The sequence below is a fragment of the Ochlerotatus camptorhynchus genome, unplaced genomic scaffold (genome assembly GCF_037179485.1).
Source record: "Ochlerotatus camptorhynchus isolate MF236.1 unplaced genomic scaffold, CSIRO-AGI_Acam_v1.1 ptg000220l, whole genome shotgun sequence".
Lineage (NCBI taxonomy): Eukaryota > Metazoa > Arthropoda > Insecta > Diptera > Culicidae > Ochlerotatus > Ochlerotatus camptorhynchus.
Window position 1 is genome coordinate 5,096,165 of NW_027040710.1, and position 18,030 is coordinate 5,114,194.

General features: G+C 41.0%; 1 protein-coding gene across 3 annotated transcripts; it reads right to left on the bottom strand.

Annotated features, from left to right (window-relative positions):
- Positions 1-9,257: 9,257 nt before the first annotated feature.
- LOC135703698 (chymotrypsinogen A-like) lies at positions 9,258-11,200 on the bottom strand. 3 transcript variants are annotated; one of them, XM_065224978.1, is made up of 3 exons: positions 11,055-11,200; positions 10,166-10,996; positions 9,258-10,105 (listed from the first exon to the last, which is right to left on the bottom strand). In XM_065224978.1, exons 2-3 carry the CDS (start codon positions 10,559-10,561, stop codon positions 9,320-9,322), a joined length of 1,182 nt encoding a protein of 393 aa, XP_065081050.1. In that variant the 5' UTR covers positions 10,562-10,996; positions 11,055-11,200; the 3' UTR covers positions 9,258-9,319. The 3 variants fall into 3 exon arrangements, with proteins under 3 accessions (XP_065081050.1, XP_065081049.1, XP_065081048.1); XM_065224977.1 differs by having other exon boundaries at positions 10,166-10,982; positions 11,048-11,200; XM_065224976.1 differs by having other exon boundaries at positions 11,048-11,200.
- Positions 11,201-18,030: the final 6,830 nt, after the last annotated feature.

Sequence of the window (18,030 nt, forward strand, 5' to 3'; positions counted from 1 at the left end):
TACAAACCTGACCCACCCTAATGGTAATTTTTTTACCTCCTGTTGAACGATCCACTGAGAATTCTGGCTGCTCCTAAAATTGTCTTCCGACTTCCCAAAAAAGCTATTTTTTATCTCTTCCGAAAGTTTCTCATATTTTTCCCAATTCCAAGTTGAAGCACTTCTGGTTTCCCTGGAAACATCTCTTCGGAATTTTTTTTTGCTGACTTCTTACCCTGGAAAATGATGTAATCGGAAGAAATGGGATCCGAAGTCGAGGCCGTGTATCCTGGTTGGGTATGCTGACTGTTCCAAAGGATACCGAGTGTACGACCCAACAACGAGGCAAGTATTCGTGAATCGTGATGTGATCATCCTGAGCGAAGAGTGGGAGCACCCGGAGCGAACCGGGGAACCAGAGCAAGCCGATGAAGAGAAAGACGCTGAAAGGACGCCATCTCGAGTTTTGCCCTCCGACAATGATGAAGAAGACGATTTCGATGCAAGTGCATTGCAGCAATTCAGTGCGCTCCCTCCGCAATCAACTCGGAACGTTTCTCAACCTACCACGAGGCGCAGCGCGAGGGAGCGCAGAGTACCAGGCTAGTATTCTGACTTTAAGGTGACGTACAGTATCAGTACAGTACAGTACAGTTGCTCGGAATCTTGCCCTTCCATAGGACCATCATGGCCAAGTGAGGCCAGCGACGTTTATCACTGCGCTCCCGTTACACGAAAAGGAAGAAGATGGTGGACCGCAACACGATTCTGGACATAGTGACTGGGAGCGTCCAGTCAGAGGCATGTGGAGCAATAATTTAATTAGTAATGGTATGTTCCCGTCATCCTCTACTCCACAAATTGCTAGCGAACCCGAGACGCTTCAGCAGGCATTGGAACGACCGGCCCGCGATGACTGGATCTGCGCAATGGAGGCCGAGCATCGGTCGTTGTGCAATAACGACACATGGGACCTTGTCGATCTACCGGCTGGACGGAGAGCTCTAAAAAATAAGTGGGTATATACGCTGAAGACGGGTCTGCATGGCTCCATCGAACGACATACGGTCCGACTGGTGATTAAAGGGTATTTCCAAGTCAAAGGCGAGGATTACGACGTAACATATTCTCCGGTGTTACGGTACGCAACCATGCGGTACCTCTTGGCAATGACGGCTAAATACAATCTACTGGTGGGCCAAATGGATGCGGTGACTGCATTATTGCAGTGTGAACTTCATGGAGAGGATATCTACATGGAACAACCGGAAGGGTTCTGGGACGCGCGGGCACCGACGAAGGTTAATCGGAAACTCAAGGCTATTGGTTTCCAGCGATCTAACTATGACTCCTGCGTGTACTTACAGTTCGGCGATGGAAATATGATCATTATTTCTGTCTATGTGGACGACTTTCTACTGTTTTCCAACGATCAAGCCCCGGTGAACGAAGTCAAGCAACACCTTTGTTCAGAGTTCCAAATGAAGAACCTGGGGAACGTCAAGCACATCTTGGACTGCGGGTCAACCGATCCGATGGCATGGTAGCCATAGACCAAGAGCATTACATTGACAAACTTCTGCAGTGATGCCGGATGGAGGGATCCAACTCCGTATCGACACACCTGGACGTGAACCAAAAGTTGATGAAAGTGAAGCAACCCGAATCTGTGGAATAGAAAGAGAAGATGAGAAGCACTCCGTTCAAGGAACTCGTCGGTGGTTTGCAGTTTGTGGCGCAGTGCACTCGGCCAGATAACAGCCACGCGGTGAGTTTCGTCAGCTGCTTCAGCCATGAACCTGGAGCAGCCCACTGGACGGCAGCCAAACGGATGAATCATTATCATTTTCCATAGAATACAGGAACAATATCCTTCAAAAACCTCATGAGATGAACTAGCCAAGTGCTAAAAGCTCAATAATTAAGATATTAATAAAAAAAATTAAAAAAATCAAAACCTTGGCATATGGTAACAGTACCACGGATACACTTGGATGACAAATTATGAGCATAAGCATTATTTGTTTCATAGTCACACTTGTATAGTTTGTGTAAAGTTGTTGTATAGTGCTCATAATTATTGTACATGCTCATAGTAGGTCTCACAAGTGCATCCGCGGCAAAGGGACTGTAAATACTGTTAGCATATTCTACGTTATATGAAATTCGGTTGTTAGATTTCTGACGTTTTGCAAAGTCCCAGAAAAGAGATGGATTCTGCTTTACACCTGACTGAAACGAGGATAAATAATTCTCGTACGTGCATTTAAGTACACAGAAAAAATCGGAACTTTAACTGTCGCGTAAAACCTTCTCTCGTTTAATTTTTAGCTAACACAACGAAATTCCAGTATGGCTTATTTATGCGATATTGCGCTTAAGTTAACATTAAACATCGTGTAAATTTCCGCCAAATCTAGTGTTAATAACGTGCGCGCTATATATCGCAGAATTTTGCATGATTTGGAAGACGATAACGATTCATCCTCCATACCACCGAGCTCCCAGGAACGGACGAAGGAAAAAGCATGATTTAATAATTCAGAATCAGAATCATACTCTTCTATACAACTAGTACAAGTGCTGAAGCAGCTGTATTGTTAGTGGCATTTTTCTATAGCGTGTTCACTCGAGTGTCCCTTGTGCCGCGTTCCAATGGATTCCAGGATATAGCGTCGTTTGTTATTCCACTAATTAAATTTTCGGTAGATGAAGTGAGGCGAACCCTTGAAGATCTGGGTATAAAGCAAGGACCCATCCAGTTTGCCTCGTACTCTCTTGCCTTGGAGATCTATTTGCTTTTTGCAGATGGAAGCGTTACTGCTACCTAAAGCTATAACAAATTAAATCAGCTTTTTTCAGTGCTGAAAATTACCTGCAAATTTTCTTTCTTGTTCGATTCGTATTCCTCTTCGATCCTGGTCTACCCGAGGTAATCCTGCTTGGATATCGATTTGTAAAATTCCTCTTCGATTATTAAGATTCTTATAGTAATATGCTTGGAAGTCGATTTGGATAAAACATTAACTGTCACCATGACACCTAAGCGCAAAAGAAAAGAGCAAACTCTTGATCCCCCTTCTGATGAATTTTTTTTTTTGAGCAATCGATTTGATATGCTCACGGATGATGAGTATGATCCATTATCCAGGAAAAATTCGTTAAACCTGATCATAAGGTTAACGACGTAAATTATTAAATTTATCGAAATGATCGTCTTGATGGAGCCACTGGTGGGGTTGCCATCATTGTTCATAGACGAATCAAACATCAAATTCTTTCTTCATTTGAAACCAAATTTTGAAACTTTGGGAGTTTCTATCGAAACAAAATTTGGACAACTTACGTTTCTTCTTCTTCTTCTTCTTTTCGCTTTTCAAGCTTATTGCTTATCGCATATTAACTTATTGCGTGCTCTCAACTTCCACAGTTATTAATTGAAAGCTTTCGATGCCTGCTACCATTTTTGCATTAGTATAATTGTGTGGCAAGTACAATCATACTCTATGCCTAGGGAAGCCGAGAAATTTCCCAGCCTGAAAAATTCCTAGACCGGGCCGGGAATCGAATCCGGACACCTCCAGAATGGACTTGCTTTGTAGCTGCGCCTTTACCGACTAAGCTAAGGGAGGCCCCTACGTTTATAGCTATATATTTGCCATTCCAATGCGTATCCCATTAAAAGACTTTTCTCAAACTTAGCCGTCATAGGTCTTGTGACGACGAGTACCCCTCGGCGCGTTACGATGGCTAGTTCCCACAAGGTAGCTACACGTGTCGACCAACAACACTGAATCCCCCCGGCATGAAGAAACTTCATCGCGATAGAAAAACAGATGTACAAGGGAAGACGAAAAGTGTTAACATCGATACTAGTTGGAGCTTAGCTCGTGAGTTTAGTTGCATAAAATAGTTTGTTGAAATAATTGACTAATTGGTGAAACTAATTGCAATCAGCCAGTGAATAATTATAATAACTAAGTGTTTATTCTCCTGTGAGTAAACACTAACACTATACCGATATTTAGTCCTAATCTAACTTAAATTACTTAACAGAAACCTAGAATAAGAAAGAATATACACCTAAAGGAGTTAGTATTTACGAAGAAAACTGTAGAATTGTAAGTTTATAACTATATTCCTATTGATGAAAATACTTATCATAAATAAACTTTTTGCTGCTAAAGCTATTCTCAACAAACTTCGAGTTTTACTGGACGCTGAAAGGAATCAGTTAATCAGATCTAAATTCTTCATTATTGGTTATTTTAAAGCAAAACACCGCTCATGGAATCAGCAATTCCAATGATAATATTATTTTTGAAGGTTATTTTACACGTTAGTACACTATTCAATATCCAAACAGCCCAACATGCTTTTCTTCAGCAATAAATCCCTTAACTATTGATTTGATCTTTACTATTTCATGTCAACTTTGTAGTCAATTTTTACCCATTCTGACGTTGGATCTGATCATCTTTTAGTAGCTTTTTAAATATCCAAGAAACATTTTTTTCTCCTAACAGCTGCTCCACTTTCAATTACCATAGAGATAATTGGGAGCGATATCGGACATTTATGGACTATAACTTCAAACAAAATATTCCTTTGCAAACCAAGGGGAAGTTAATTATGCTCATGAATCTCTGACTACTTCTATAGTTGAAGCAAGAGCTGCCTCAGTACCAACATGCGTGGTAAAATTCTATTCAATCATAATAGACGAGGATTTTCAGCTCTTGATCCGTCTGAAAAATGTCCGTAGGAGACAATATCAAAGAATACTTGATCCAGCCATGAATGTTATCTGGAAGGATTTACAATAACAAATTAAAAAGCGATTCTCTGCCGTGAGGAACAAAACTTTTGAAAATAATGTTTCGAAATTATACCCGAGTTCCAAACCTCTTTGGAAGCTCTCAAAAAACCTATTCCAGTGCTAAAATTTTGATCACACATTCAGAAAAAGCTCAAAAACTTGCTAAGCTATTCGGGGAAAGATTTGTACGAAGTAAGATCTATAACTAATAAGTTTCATAAATCTATTTTACAGATGTTTCCATTTGGCATACTTTCCTGATGAATGGAAAAATACAAAAGTTTTTCCAATTTTGAAGCCGGATAAAAGTCCAGCTGAAGCTTCTAGCTACCGACCAATAAATTGGCTTTCTGCAATAAGTAAACTTTTTGAAAAGATAATTTTAAGTAGAATGATGCTTCATATCAAAACGAACACAATTATTGCAGATGAGCAATTTGGATTTTGCCGTGGGCATTCACCTACTCATCAAATCTTAAGAGTTACAAATTTAATTCGTTCAAACAAATCTGAAGGCTGTTCAACTGGAGTTGCTCTTCTAGACATATAAAAAGCATTCAACAGTGTATGGCATGAAGCTTTGATTGCTAAATAAAAAAGGTTTAATTTTCCACTCTATATTATGAAATTAGTCCATAATTACACATCTGCTAGAGCTTTGTAGGTAAATTAACAAAATTCCAAATCTGTCCATACCTGTTAAAGCAGGAGTTCCTCAGGATAGCATTCATGGGCCTATATTGTATAACATTTTCATTCCGGACCTCCCTGATTTGCCTCAGGGTTGCCACAAATCTTTGTTCGCCGATGAAACAGGTATTTCCGCTAAAAGAAGAAGTCCTCGTGCTATTTGCAGCAGACTGCAAAAAGGTTTAGATATTTAATCTTCTTATTTACAAAAATGGAAGATATCTTCCAATGCCTAAAAAACTCAGCTTGTAATATGCCCACATAAGACTAGAGTTTCAGAGGCGAACTAGCCTTTAGTTTGAAAACCTCTTAAATAAAGAAACAAACAAAAAATCCTTTTTGAAACCTAGTAGTAGTCATACAGTCATTATGAACGGAGTTCCAATTTCTTGGTTAAGTCCAATCTTGGATTAGTACTTGACCAAAAATTAAAAAGATCACATGCCAAATGTAACAAATATATAAAATGTTTGTATCCTCTTATAAACAGGAAATCCAAACTTTCCTGACGAATAAACTTCTAATATTTAAACAAGTTTTTAGACCGGCCATGCTTTACGCTGTGCCAATATGGTCTAGTTGTTGCACTACCAGGAAAATAGCACTTCAAAGGATTCAGAACAAAGTTCTGAAAATGATTTTAAAGTTGCCTCCCTGGTACAGTACTACCGAAGTACATAGAATTTCGAATGTTGAGACTTTAGCACAAATGTCCAACAAAATAATTAATAATTTCCGGCAAAAATCGTTACAATCCTCAATTGCAACGATTAATTCCCTTTATACTAAGATAAGAGTTAATTTCAATTTTTAGTTTTAAGATTTCAATTGTTAAACTGATATGCAGTTTCAAAAAACCTGTTCAAAATACTGAATTACCAAGGCAGGAACAATGTAAAAACACTTAGATATATATCATAACAATTAAGTTACTGTAGTAACTGGAGCACCTAGGCTAAAATGAAATGTAATTTATTTTGAATTTGGAACACATAAAGTGTTAAAAAAAATTTCACCCAATCGAGAAATATTGGGCAATTTGTCATACGAAAGTTGAAGAAAACTGTCAAGGTGACTCGCAATACTGCAGAGATGGCTAGATGACGAAAAAAAAAACTGGTTCCTGAGGTTCATCAGCAGTGTGTGCAACTGATGATGGCAGACAAAGAAAGTTCGCGATGGTATGAAATCCATCGCAATATATTTGTGATATTTTTTATGGACGTTTTTTGAAACAGCATGACTAGTTATCTTTTTGCATCCCTGATTTGTAACATCTGGATTCAAACTAAACATCATTTTAGAATAAGCAGTAATATCTTGCCTGTATAGAGAGATAAAATAAAACATCTTTCAAACATTGATGATGTAGGGAAAATGGCTCTAATGTTGGCCTATGGATCTAAGATTGGGCCCAACGCTAAGAATCCGCTGTTTATCAATTTTATCTAGATGAACGCGTCATTGAGACGGATTAATAGATATTTTCAGAAGCTATTGAAAATTTAGTCAATTACTAAATTTATGTATGGGCCCAAATTAGGGGCATTTAGGCCGACATTACATCCTTTTTCCCCTATCAACCCAGTTTATTTACCATTTTCGATGTTAGATCGATTGACGATTTCACTAGCTTGTACTCAGAATGTGAGTAGAAATTAACAATTTTATTGGTAGCTCCACTCTTTTGGATTTCAGGTTATAATCCTCGTACACCTACAACAACAAAAACTCTGTTCTACTATTTGTGAAGGAATACAACTTCCTTGAAACTAAGGTTTGTGACATCCATTAGAAGATTTAATAGCATGTTTACAAACATACAATATAACAAAGCACAGCGGTCGCTATCCGGATTACCTCAAGTGCAGCATCAAGTTACGACAGTTTCCTGTGTACTCATCCAAAATGGTCCAGATTTCCAACGCATCAAACGACGTCATTTGCGCCAAACCAACAAGCAAAACGAACATTTACTTGCAGGGATTTAATTGTTCACATTATCACAACAGTTTCAAGTGGCTTGTTCAAAGTTCGATTCAAAATGCTCGCCAACAATGGCCTTACAAGTTTGTTTTTGAAATCCATTTCGATTCCCATCGCTCGGTGGTGCTGTGCCGGTGATGCTGATGATGACGATGAAATCTCTTCATAAAAGAAGGACCCTCGACGACGGGTGGTAGAACGACAACCAAATGCCGAATAAATTGGCACCCTCAAGCTCCCTTCGATTGGGTCACATCCTTTATGTGCTGCACAAACGCTGATTTCCGAGGGGGTGGTCATCCGATCGGTGTGTGGCGAGAAATAAACATAATTACAAGGTCGTCACACGGTGAGCACTCTGCATTAATGCAATTCTGATCGCACTCGAATTACAACCGTTGGCTATTGAATTGCGTTCCTCCGGGTGAGAAGCTTCCGGGACTGCGGAGTGGGTGAAATCGATAATCGATATCGATTTTCGTGCGTGTCGCTTCTCTTCATTGTTCGACCTAATGGCCGCACTCATCGTGATGAGAATGCATTGTTGGTCGCTGCCAGTTCTGGGAATTTACCTCCTCCGAAACCGAGATCTGAATCAATGACGCAGCGCAACCGAAGGAATCCCTCAAATGTTTGCGCAAACTGAATCGATCTGTTCCTTTGTAGGAGAAAGCGCGTAAGCCTACCAAATCCCCTTGTACAAACAGCGCGCGAATGCAGTCAGCAGGAACGAATCATTACGGACGGGTGCTAGCAGATGACGAAAATGGCTCCGGAGAGAGCGGGGCGCAGATCTTCGCAGCATGCGTGCCAGGATCAACATAAACCGGAGCCGGTCCGGAGAAGAGGGTTGTCAAGCAGCGCAGCGCAGTGCAGCGTTTGAATCCGGAGGGGGAAGTTTTGCTTTGAGCGCGTGCGACCCTCATGTTCAATTACCGCTGCATTGTGTGTTTGTTGCATGTTATCGGGCTAATCATGGCACTGTGTGGCACATGGAAGAGGTCGTAGAACGACTCTCCCCATTGAGACACAAGTATATTATAACTACACAGGAAATGCGCAGTTCGGGATGGGACTAGAGCGTAGCACGGGCGATTACTGTGACAATTTTTATGTTTAAAAAATGTATCCTCTGTGGATCGCATCCGACTCATTGATTTATGGAAATGGATTGGACGGATGAACGGTTGCAACCCCTAGGAGGGTAGCTGTGAGGTTCTTCAGTGCAAGTACACCGGGGGAAAAGTCATAAACAACTCGGAGAAGGCAACGCTGTAGATACAAGTGATTGATACCATCGTTAAAAGTAACTTGTTCCTATATATGTTACATACTGTGGCGATTAACAATATCTTCTTTAAACTCTAGATTAAAGGAAAATTAGCGAGTTCAAATTAACTCTTCTTGTGGTAGATATACAATAATTCCAGGAACTTTTAATGGCTATTTTTACTCCTAGCTAAAGTCGCTCCGCTCTTCACATTTGCTTTGCTGATCCTAGACTTAACCCGATGTAAAATATTACGTCAACTTATTCCATTCGCGACTGCTTGTTCCACTTTTCCAGGATCTTGCGCCATTTGGTCTTACCAAATAGATCACTGGGCTTCTCTAACGCGTCCCTTCCATCTTTGGTTACTTTCTGCAAGCTTGGTCCGTCAAAAGATGGTCCCACTTACGACCGCAGCACATAAATTGTTTGACTGAGAAGCAACAGATTTGAATCGTTTCGTTTACAGTTTTTTGTTTGGGTGAAAAAGTTAAATAAAGTATCATTACTCCCATTCAATTTCTTTAAACTGTTTCATTTATTAAATTTTTTTTTATTCCAAACAAATAAAGCATCTACAGATCAGTAATCCTTTGAATCCACGATCCGTAGTACGAAACATTCACAAATCCACCATACCCATCCGTTCTGCACAACCCGTCACTTCCCGGCCGGGATTCGCTGAACGAAATAATTCCACCAACAAACCAGATATTGTTGCGCTGGAAAAACAACCCACCCCCGCTGTCACCGTTACAGACACTCGTTCCGTTGCTGTAACCGGCGCAGAAGACACCATAATTCAATGTATTCGCAAAAAAACTGCGACTACTCATCAAACAGGGTAGCGTTGAAATAACTGGCATTGGGGCACTTTGAAGAATGCTGGAAACACTGTCATCGCTTCTCAAGCCCCAACCAACAGCAGTGCCGTATTCTCCCACGAAGTCCCCTTGCCGATCAACGCACACCGGATGCACGCAGGAGTTCAGCTCGGCTGGCTCAGTTAACCGGAGCAAAGCAATATCATCCACCAGCCGTGAGAAATTTTCGAACTTGAAGATTTCCTGCACCGACCGCTCTTGCGATTCCGGATCCACATTGTTCAAATCGAACACACCCAGTTTGACAAGTATCTGTTCCGTTAGAAGCTTGTTTCTTGTGCTCGAGTCTATCACGCAGTGAGATGCCGTCAGGATAAAGGTACTACTAATCAGCGTCCCTCCGCATGCATACAGTGATTCTTCGGCAAGCTTGTGATAGACGGCCACATGCCAAGGCCAATCCCCTCGGGTAGCATCGTGGCCATGGACAATCAACTCAACGTTTCTCCTCTGTCGTAGGCCACACTGAAAGGGAAGCTGAAAAGATTGATCGAATTAGCATTCAAACATTGGAATGATCGTACTTCAAACTCTAACCTGCTTCGCCGAACATCCTTCAATAAAAGTTAGATTTGTCTTCGATTTACTACATGCGCCAATGAAGTTTATATCCCTATCGGCATTATCGATTTCTTCAGTTATCATTTTAAGCCAACCGCAATGCAGAGGGTTTTTCACGAGCAGTATATAATCTACGATTGGAAGCTTTTGAAGAATGTCCACTACGTACGAGAGATTGTTTCCAGCTAGAGAAATCTTCCTTAGATGCGGCAGGTTCCAAGAGCAAATGTTTAGATCTGAAAGATCGTTGTAACTGAAGTCAAGACCGGTAAGTTTGGGTAAGCTTATTTCATAGTTCGTAGAAACGGTTCGAATCTGGTTCGAACTGATAACGAGCACCTGGAGCATATTTAGACTGTTCAGAATATCCATTTCAACGAATTCAATTTGATTTCTCGACAAATCAAGTGATTGCAATCTACTCAGCCGCCCGACATTTCGAGGAAGAGCTTTCAGCTTGCAACCGGATACTTCCAGGTCAACCAATTGATAGTCATCAGCTACGTTGATAAGAATCTCACTTGTCCCAGTAGCAGTTAAGGCAAATTCTTTCAGGCTTGGTTTCACGTAGGCTTTGTCGATACGGCCGGAAAGAAAGGCCAATCCTTCCAACTTGGTGAAGTGGTTCAAGTCCTCCGCTGAGAGATGCTTTGTTCGGATTCTATAAAATTCCAGCCAATGATCGGTTGTGAACCGGGAGAAGTCACTAGAGTTCTCGGGCCACGTATAAACACTGTAGAGAATGACCGATCTTCTCGCTAGGCAAAGCAGAGGAATCGTGAGCAAGGAAAATCTGAAGAAGGAATTCTAAAGTAGGTCAATGTTAATAAAAATTAGGCTTGAAATTTGAATACTTACAACATACATCCGCAGCATTTCATAGTTCCAGTTCAACTTCAAAACAAACTCAAACAAGGCAAAGTAGAGAATTGACGCTATCAATGAGTCGGTAAGAAGACTGATTAGGCTACGCAAAACAACGCCCGCCTAACGATTTGATTTCTCTGGATCTGCAGCAGAAGCGAAACAGTTCCTATAAATTTATGTTGAATTATTATTATCAGCTATTTAAATTGCATTGCATTGCATTAAGAACGTGTACCAGTGCCGTATTAACGATAGGGTGATGGTGGGCTAAAACCAGAGCCCCCATTTTGGAGGGAGCCTCCGGCTCAGAGACATCATATGAATCATATGAAATTACTCATTGCTTAGTTTCGCATTTGTTTAGTGTTTGGTGATTGCTTTGAAACTTGAAAAAAATAACCATACCTGGTGATAACATGAAAAGAAAAATAAAAACGTCAAAATGAGGCACATTGAATCAATAGAAAATGAATTGCTCCATAACTCGGTAAGGAATGATTTTTCGACCTACCTTGCCGTACAATGTTTTGCAAATTTGGTCTACTTTCACTTCCTTCCGGGTGTTTTTTTTTCTTTTTTTTTATACAGGGGGAATCTGCTCACAGACACCTGAGAAGGAACTCAGGGTGTGGGGATAAGAGAATTTCACTCCCGACCCATTAAACCTTACCCTGTGCACTTGGCCCTTGACCTCCCCGGAACTGCCCGAAGGCATTACTTCGTAGGAGGGGCCGCTATAGCGCTATGGCGCTTCTCTAGCAATACTCTATCGATCTAGTCGGGCAGTAGGCAACTGCTGCTCGGCACGCCACTGTTGTTGTAGTTCCGAAACTATGTGGGTGACCGCAGTCACCACCGCGCTCCAGTTCTCGGTGGTACCACACATCCTAGGGACTGGTATCTGCTCCACATATCGCTAGCATAGCGCTCGATACTGGCTCGAAGCGTGGACAGGCGAACACAACGTGTTCGGCGGTCTTTTCGACGCCAGCACACGTGGGGCAGATGGGAGTACTTGCATGTCCGAACCTATGCAAGTAGCTCCTAAAGCAGCCATGGCCTGACAGGAACTGTGTCAGGTGGAAGTTTCCTTCCCCGTGGCGCCTGTTGACCCAGCTTGATACGGAAGGTATCAAGCGGTAAGTCCACCTCCCCTTTGTGGAGTTTTCCCACTCCGACTGCCATCTCGCAGTCGACACCGCTCGCGCGTTGTTGCGCACCCCTCGAACGGTCCTCGCGTCATAGCACACCACGTCCTCCTTAATGATGAGGCTGATTGGCATCATCCCTGCTATAACGCAGACGGCCCCCCTCGAGATAGTGCGGTATGCACTGGCCACCCTCAAGCACATTAGCCTGTGTGTACTCTCTAATTTCCGCCTGTGACAGTCAATATCTAGTACCGCAGCCCACGTAGGGCCGCCGTATCTGAGGATAGATACTACGACCCCAGCGAGGAGCCTACGCTTACTGGCATTCACTGCCGAGCTGTTTGACATCATGCGGGATAATGCCCCCACAGCCGTAGACGCTATCTTGCAGGCGTACTCGACGTGGCAGCCGAAGCTGAGCTTATCATCGAGCATAACCCCCAAGAGTTTCAGAGAGCGCACATACCTAATTGTGCTTCCGCCGACTGTCAACGTCGCATGCTGTACCGACATGCGATTGTTGACTACGACCACTTCCGTCTTGTGATGTGCAAACTCCAGTTTCCTGGATCTCATCCATTCCTGCACAAGCTTGACGCAGTGAGTCGCTGTCAGCTCTACCTTCTCGAGGGATTCCCTGTAGACTACCAGCGTGACATCGTCGGCAAAACCTACAATTTTCACGCCTACCGGGAATCTTATCCTCAACAATCCATCGTACATGACTCCTGCGGTGACTCTTACGCATTTTTCGCCATCTTCTGTGTCGTACGTCAACACACGATTCTGGAAGTAGCTTTCCGGAATCTTGTACAGCCCTCCGGGATTTTGGAGCTGGTGTAGCGAGCAGGCTATCGCCCCCAGCACGCGCTGTTGAACGCGTTCTTCACATCTAAGGTTACCACCGCACAGTAACGAATGCCCCTTCGTTTCCGGTGGACCATCTCTGCCGTCTGGATGACGTCGCGGATGGCGTCCACCGTGGATCTGCCCTTACGGAACCCGTACTGGCTGCTTGACCGTCTACACCTTCAGTGTAAGCCGACAACATGTTGAGGATGACCCTCTCAAGCAGTTTACCAGTGGTGTCCAGCAAACAAATGGGCCTGTATGCTGAAGGGGTCCCCAGGGGGTTTTCCTGGCTTCGGGAGCAGCACCAGCCTCTGCCGCTTCCACGCATCTGGGAAGATGCCTACGTCCAGACAGGTCTGAAAAGCAGAACGGAACATGCCACAACCGGGATCCCATCTGGGCCACCAGCGACTTGGCAATATCGCTAAGTTCTCTGTTCGTCACTCTAGACACTTCTCCCTGATCCACGACTGGGATCCGTGGCCAGGAGTCTACGTCCCTAAGTGGAAACAAGAACCCAACGATAGACGCCAGCATCGCCGGCGATCTCTCCGGGGGTGCCGCCACGCCGCGGCATCCCCCCATGGATTCGTTTTGGCGCTTTGGCATAAGCTGTCAAAGCACGCGCGCTTGCGTCTGGCGATCTGTTTATTGAGGGCCGCCTTAGCCGCTCGAAGAGCGACACGGCGTTCCTCCCGAGATTCAGTCGTACGAGCTCGTTGCATCTCGCCTGGAGGCAAGACGCCCTGAGGATAGCAAGCGACTCGCTCCACCAGTACACCGGTCTATGGCCATGCCTGGGATAGGCTCTCCGCCATTCGGGTGTAACACCGATTACCAGTCACCCTGTATATTACGTAGATAGGTGAGAGTCTAGGATTACTATATTTTGTTGTTGGAATAAGATAGAGCAATCCGTTTCTTGCATGCAGATCTTGAAACACGAACCACTCACGTTGGTGAAGATTGTGATCTGCATTGAACTGTTTTCTGTAATGTTTACATTCGGATAATTTTTTAACTAAGGGTGTGTTTTTTTCCACTGTACATGACTAGAAAGTCATCTCATTTGATTTCAATAAGCCAAAACTGGGAGCTAGAATATGATGAGTTCTACAAACTAATTATTGGCATATGGAATGAACCCAAGTAGTATTGCAAGTTTGATATTTGGAAAATTGGTTTTCCCAAATGTTTCCCAAGATTAAAATGAGTGAAGTTGCTAAGTTGTTCCGAAGGCCAAGGGCATCTGAAAGGGAGACAGTTTGGTTAGGAATTCAGTCGCTGCGTAGCGCTATTATGCATTACAATAAAGAATTTTTAGATTTATTTTATCTCGTGATCGCGACAACCTAGGAAGTTTGAGTCTTCATAAGTAGTTCAGAAAACCAAAGGCGTTCAAAATGTTGACATTGGTTCGGATTTCTATCACTACGTGGTGCTAGTGTGCATGAATAATTGATTCCGAACTTTCTGAAATGATTGAAACTTTTCTGAAGTGGTTCAGTGCTTACGGAAGTGATTTAAATCTTTTATTAATTGAATCAGTACTTTCCGGAGCAGTTCCAGCTTTACTGATGTGATTTAGTACTTTCCGAAGTGATACCGAACTTTACTGAAAGTATTCAGTACTAGCTGAAGTGATTCCAAACTTTTCATAAATGATTCCGTTCTTTTCGAAATTATTCAGCACTCGCGGAAGTGATAACTCATTTTTTTGGACTGTTTCAATACTTTCCCAAATGATTTTCAAATTTCTAAAACAATTCAGTGCTTTCCGAAGTGATTCCGAACATTTTTTGTAGCGATTCAGTAATTTTTTTCAGTGATTCCAAACTTGTATGAAGCGATTCAGCACTGTTTGAAGTGTTACCGATTTTTCTGAATAAGTTTCTTAATTGATTTCAAGTTTTTCTGAGATGATTCAGTACTTTTTGAAGTGATTCAGTAATTTCTGAAGTGATTCAGAACTTGCAGTAGTAATTTAAAACTATTTTGAATTGAGTATGTACTTTTCGGAGTAATTACAAAATTGTATGAAGTGATTCAGTACCTTCCGAAGTGAATCCAATCTTTTTTGAAGGTACACAATGATTCCAAACTCTTTTTAAATGATTCAGTGCATGCCAAAGTGATGCAGTACTTGTGGAAGTGATAACAAACTTTTTTGGAATAATTCAATACTTTCCAAAGTGATTCCAAAATTTCTAAACTAATTCAGTACTACCGGAGTGCTTCTGAACTTTTCTGAAGTGATTCTGAACTTTTCTGAAGTGATTCAGAACTTTCTGAACTGATTCCAAAATTTTCTAAAGTAATTCATTTCCATTAGAAGTGAATCAGTACTTGCGGAAGTAATTTCAAACTCTTCAGAAAATTCTGAAATAATTCCAATCTTTTCCGAAGTGACTCCAAACATTTCTGAAGAGATTCAGCACTTTCAGAAGTGATTTTAAACTTTGCTGAATCGTTTAGCGGCGCCGGTGGTGTAGTGGTAATCGTGATTACCTGTCACCCCAGTAGGCCTGGGTTCAATCCCAGTCGGAGCCGCCGGGATGTTCTGAAGCATAACATTTCTGATCAGGCCTAAGGGAAGTAAAGCCGTTGGTCTTTGGTTCATGAATTGATGGGCCGATAGGTAGGGTCCAGGTGTGGGAACTCAGCACGGAAAACAAGATCGACGGAAAACAAATCAAGGAAAAATAAATAAAAATTTGTTTAATCGTTTCAACACTTTCTGAAGTTATTAAAAACTCTTCTGAAGTGAATCAGTGCTTTCTGAAAAGATTGGAATCGTTCCTAAATTGATTCAGTACTTTATGAAGCTGTTCCAAACTATCCAGAAGTGATTCATTACTTTCATAAGTGATTCCAAACTTTTCTGAAGTGATTCAGTACTTTTTAAGTGATTTCAAACTTGTATGAAGCGATGCAGTACTGTTTGAAGTGTTTCCGATTTCTTTCTGAAGAGATTCCGAACTTTCTGAAATTATTCTTAATTTTTCATAAATGACTAGGGTAAATGTTGGCTTCAGCACTCATTGACTCTTTTTGGCATCCAAAATTTAAACATTAATTTCACTATGTTTTCCCATCAACACACTTCCCTGAATGTATCCAAACGATTCTTTAGTCTTTCATCTTCAATCTGATTATATTTGTACGACCGAGCAATCCTGTTATGCCAGATTTTTCTTCAAATGAAGCATACGCACTACAAAATGGGGCTGATTTCGAGTTGCCGATAATAGAACAGCTGGTTAACACGCAGTTCTAATGGGAAGGTTGCCGAAGAAAAAGATGCTGCCGACAATAGTCACACTCACCGGAGAAGTTTGGAGCGTTGTAAAAACGCCTTCAAACAGTTTTGAAGAATTCTGTCGATTGGAATGGATAGACAAGCAAGCAGCAGATGAATGTAAACAAACAGACATGTCATATATGTGCGGGACGCTGAAAAAATGCTAATAGAAGTGCGTACGCAGGTTAGATTGACGAGAATACGTAAATTCCCCTAAGTACTTTCTGAAGTGATTCAGTACTTGCAGTAGTGATTTCAAACTGTTATGAATTGATTAAGTACTTTCCGTAGTAATTACGAAATTGTATGAAATTATTCAGTACCTTCCAAAGTGATTCCGAACGTTCCTGAAGTGATTCCAAGCTCTTCTTAAATGATTCAGTACTTTTCAAAGTAATGTAGTACTTGCGGAAGTACTAACATTTTTTTTTTTAAATAATTCAATACTTTTCAAAGTTATTCCTAAATTTCTCAACAGACTCAGTAGTTTCCGAAGTAATTCTGAACTTTCTGACGTGATTTAAAACTTTCTGAAGTGATTAAAAAAAAATTAAAATGATTAATTGCTTTTCGAAGTAATTTCAAACTCTTCAGAAAAATCTGAAATAATTCAAATCTTTTCCGAAATGGTTCAGTACTTTCCAAAGTGACTCCAAACATTTCTAAATGGATTCAAAATTTTCAGAAGTGATTCTAAACTTAGCTTAATCGGTTTTCTGAAGTTATTAAAAAATTTCCGAGCTTTCCGAAAAGATTGAAATCTTTCCTAAATTATTTCATTACTTTATGAAGTTGTTCCAAACTATCCAGAAGTGATTCATTACTGTCATAAGTGATTCCAAACTTTTCTGAAGTGATTCAGTACTTTTTTAGTGATTCTAAACTTGTATGAAGCGATGCAGTACTGTTTGAAGTGATTCCGATTTCTTTCTGAAGAGATTCAGATCTTTCTGAAATTATTCTTAATTTTTCATAAATGATTAAGTACTTTCTGAAGTTATTCAGTACTTGCAGTAGTGATTTCAAACTGTTATGAATTAAGTAAGTACTTTCCGTAGTAATTACGAAATTGTATGAAATTATTCAGTACCTTCTGAAGTGATTCCAAGCTCTTCTTAAATGATTCAGTGCTTTCCAAAGTGATGTAGTACTTGCGGAAGTGCTAACATTTTTTTTAATTATTAAATACTTTCCTAAATGATTCCTAAATTTCTCAACAGACTCAGTAGTTTCCGAAGTAATTCTGAATTTTCTGAAGAGATTTAGAACTTCCTGAAGTGATTCAAAAAAATAAAGTGATTAACTGCTTTTCGAAGTAATTTCAAACTCTTCAGAAAATTCTGAAATAACTTAAATCTTTTCCGAAATGGTTCAGTACTTTCCAAAGTGACTCCAATCATTTCTAAATGGATTCAGCACTTTCAGAAGTGATTCTAAACTTAGCGTAATCGGTTCAATACTTTCTGAAGCTATTAAAAACTCTTCTGAAGTGAATCAGTGCTTTCCGAAAAGATTGGAATCTTTCCTAATTTGATTTAGTACTTTATGAAGTTATTCCAAACTATCCAGAAGTGATTCAATACTTTCATAAGTGATTCCAAACTTTTCTGAAGTGATTCAGTACTTTTAAAGTGATTCCATCTTGTATAAAGCGATTCAGTACTGTTTGA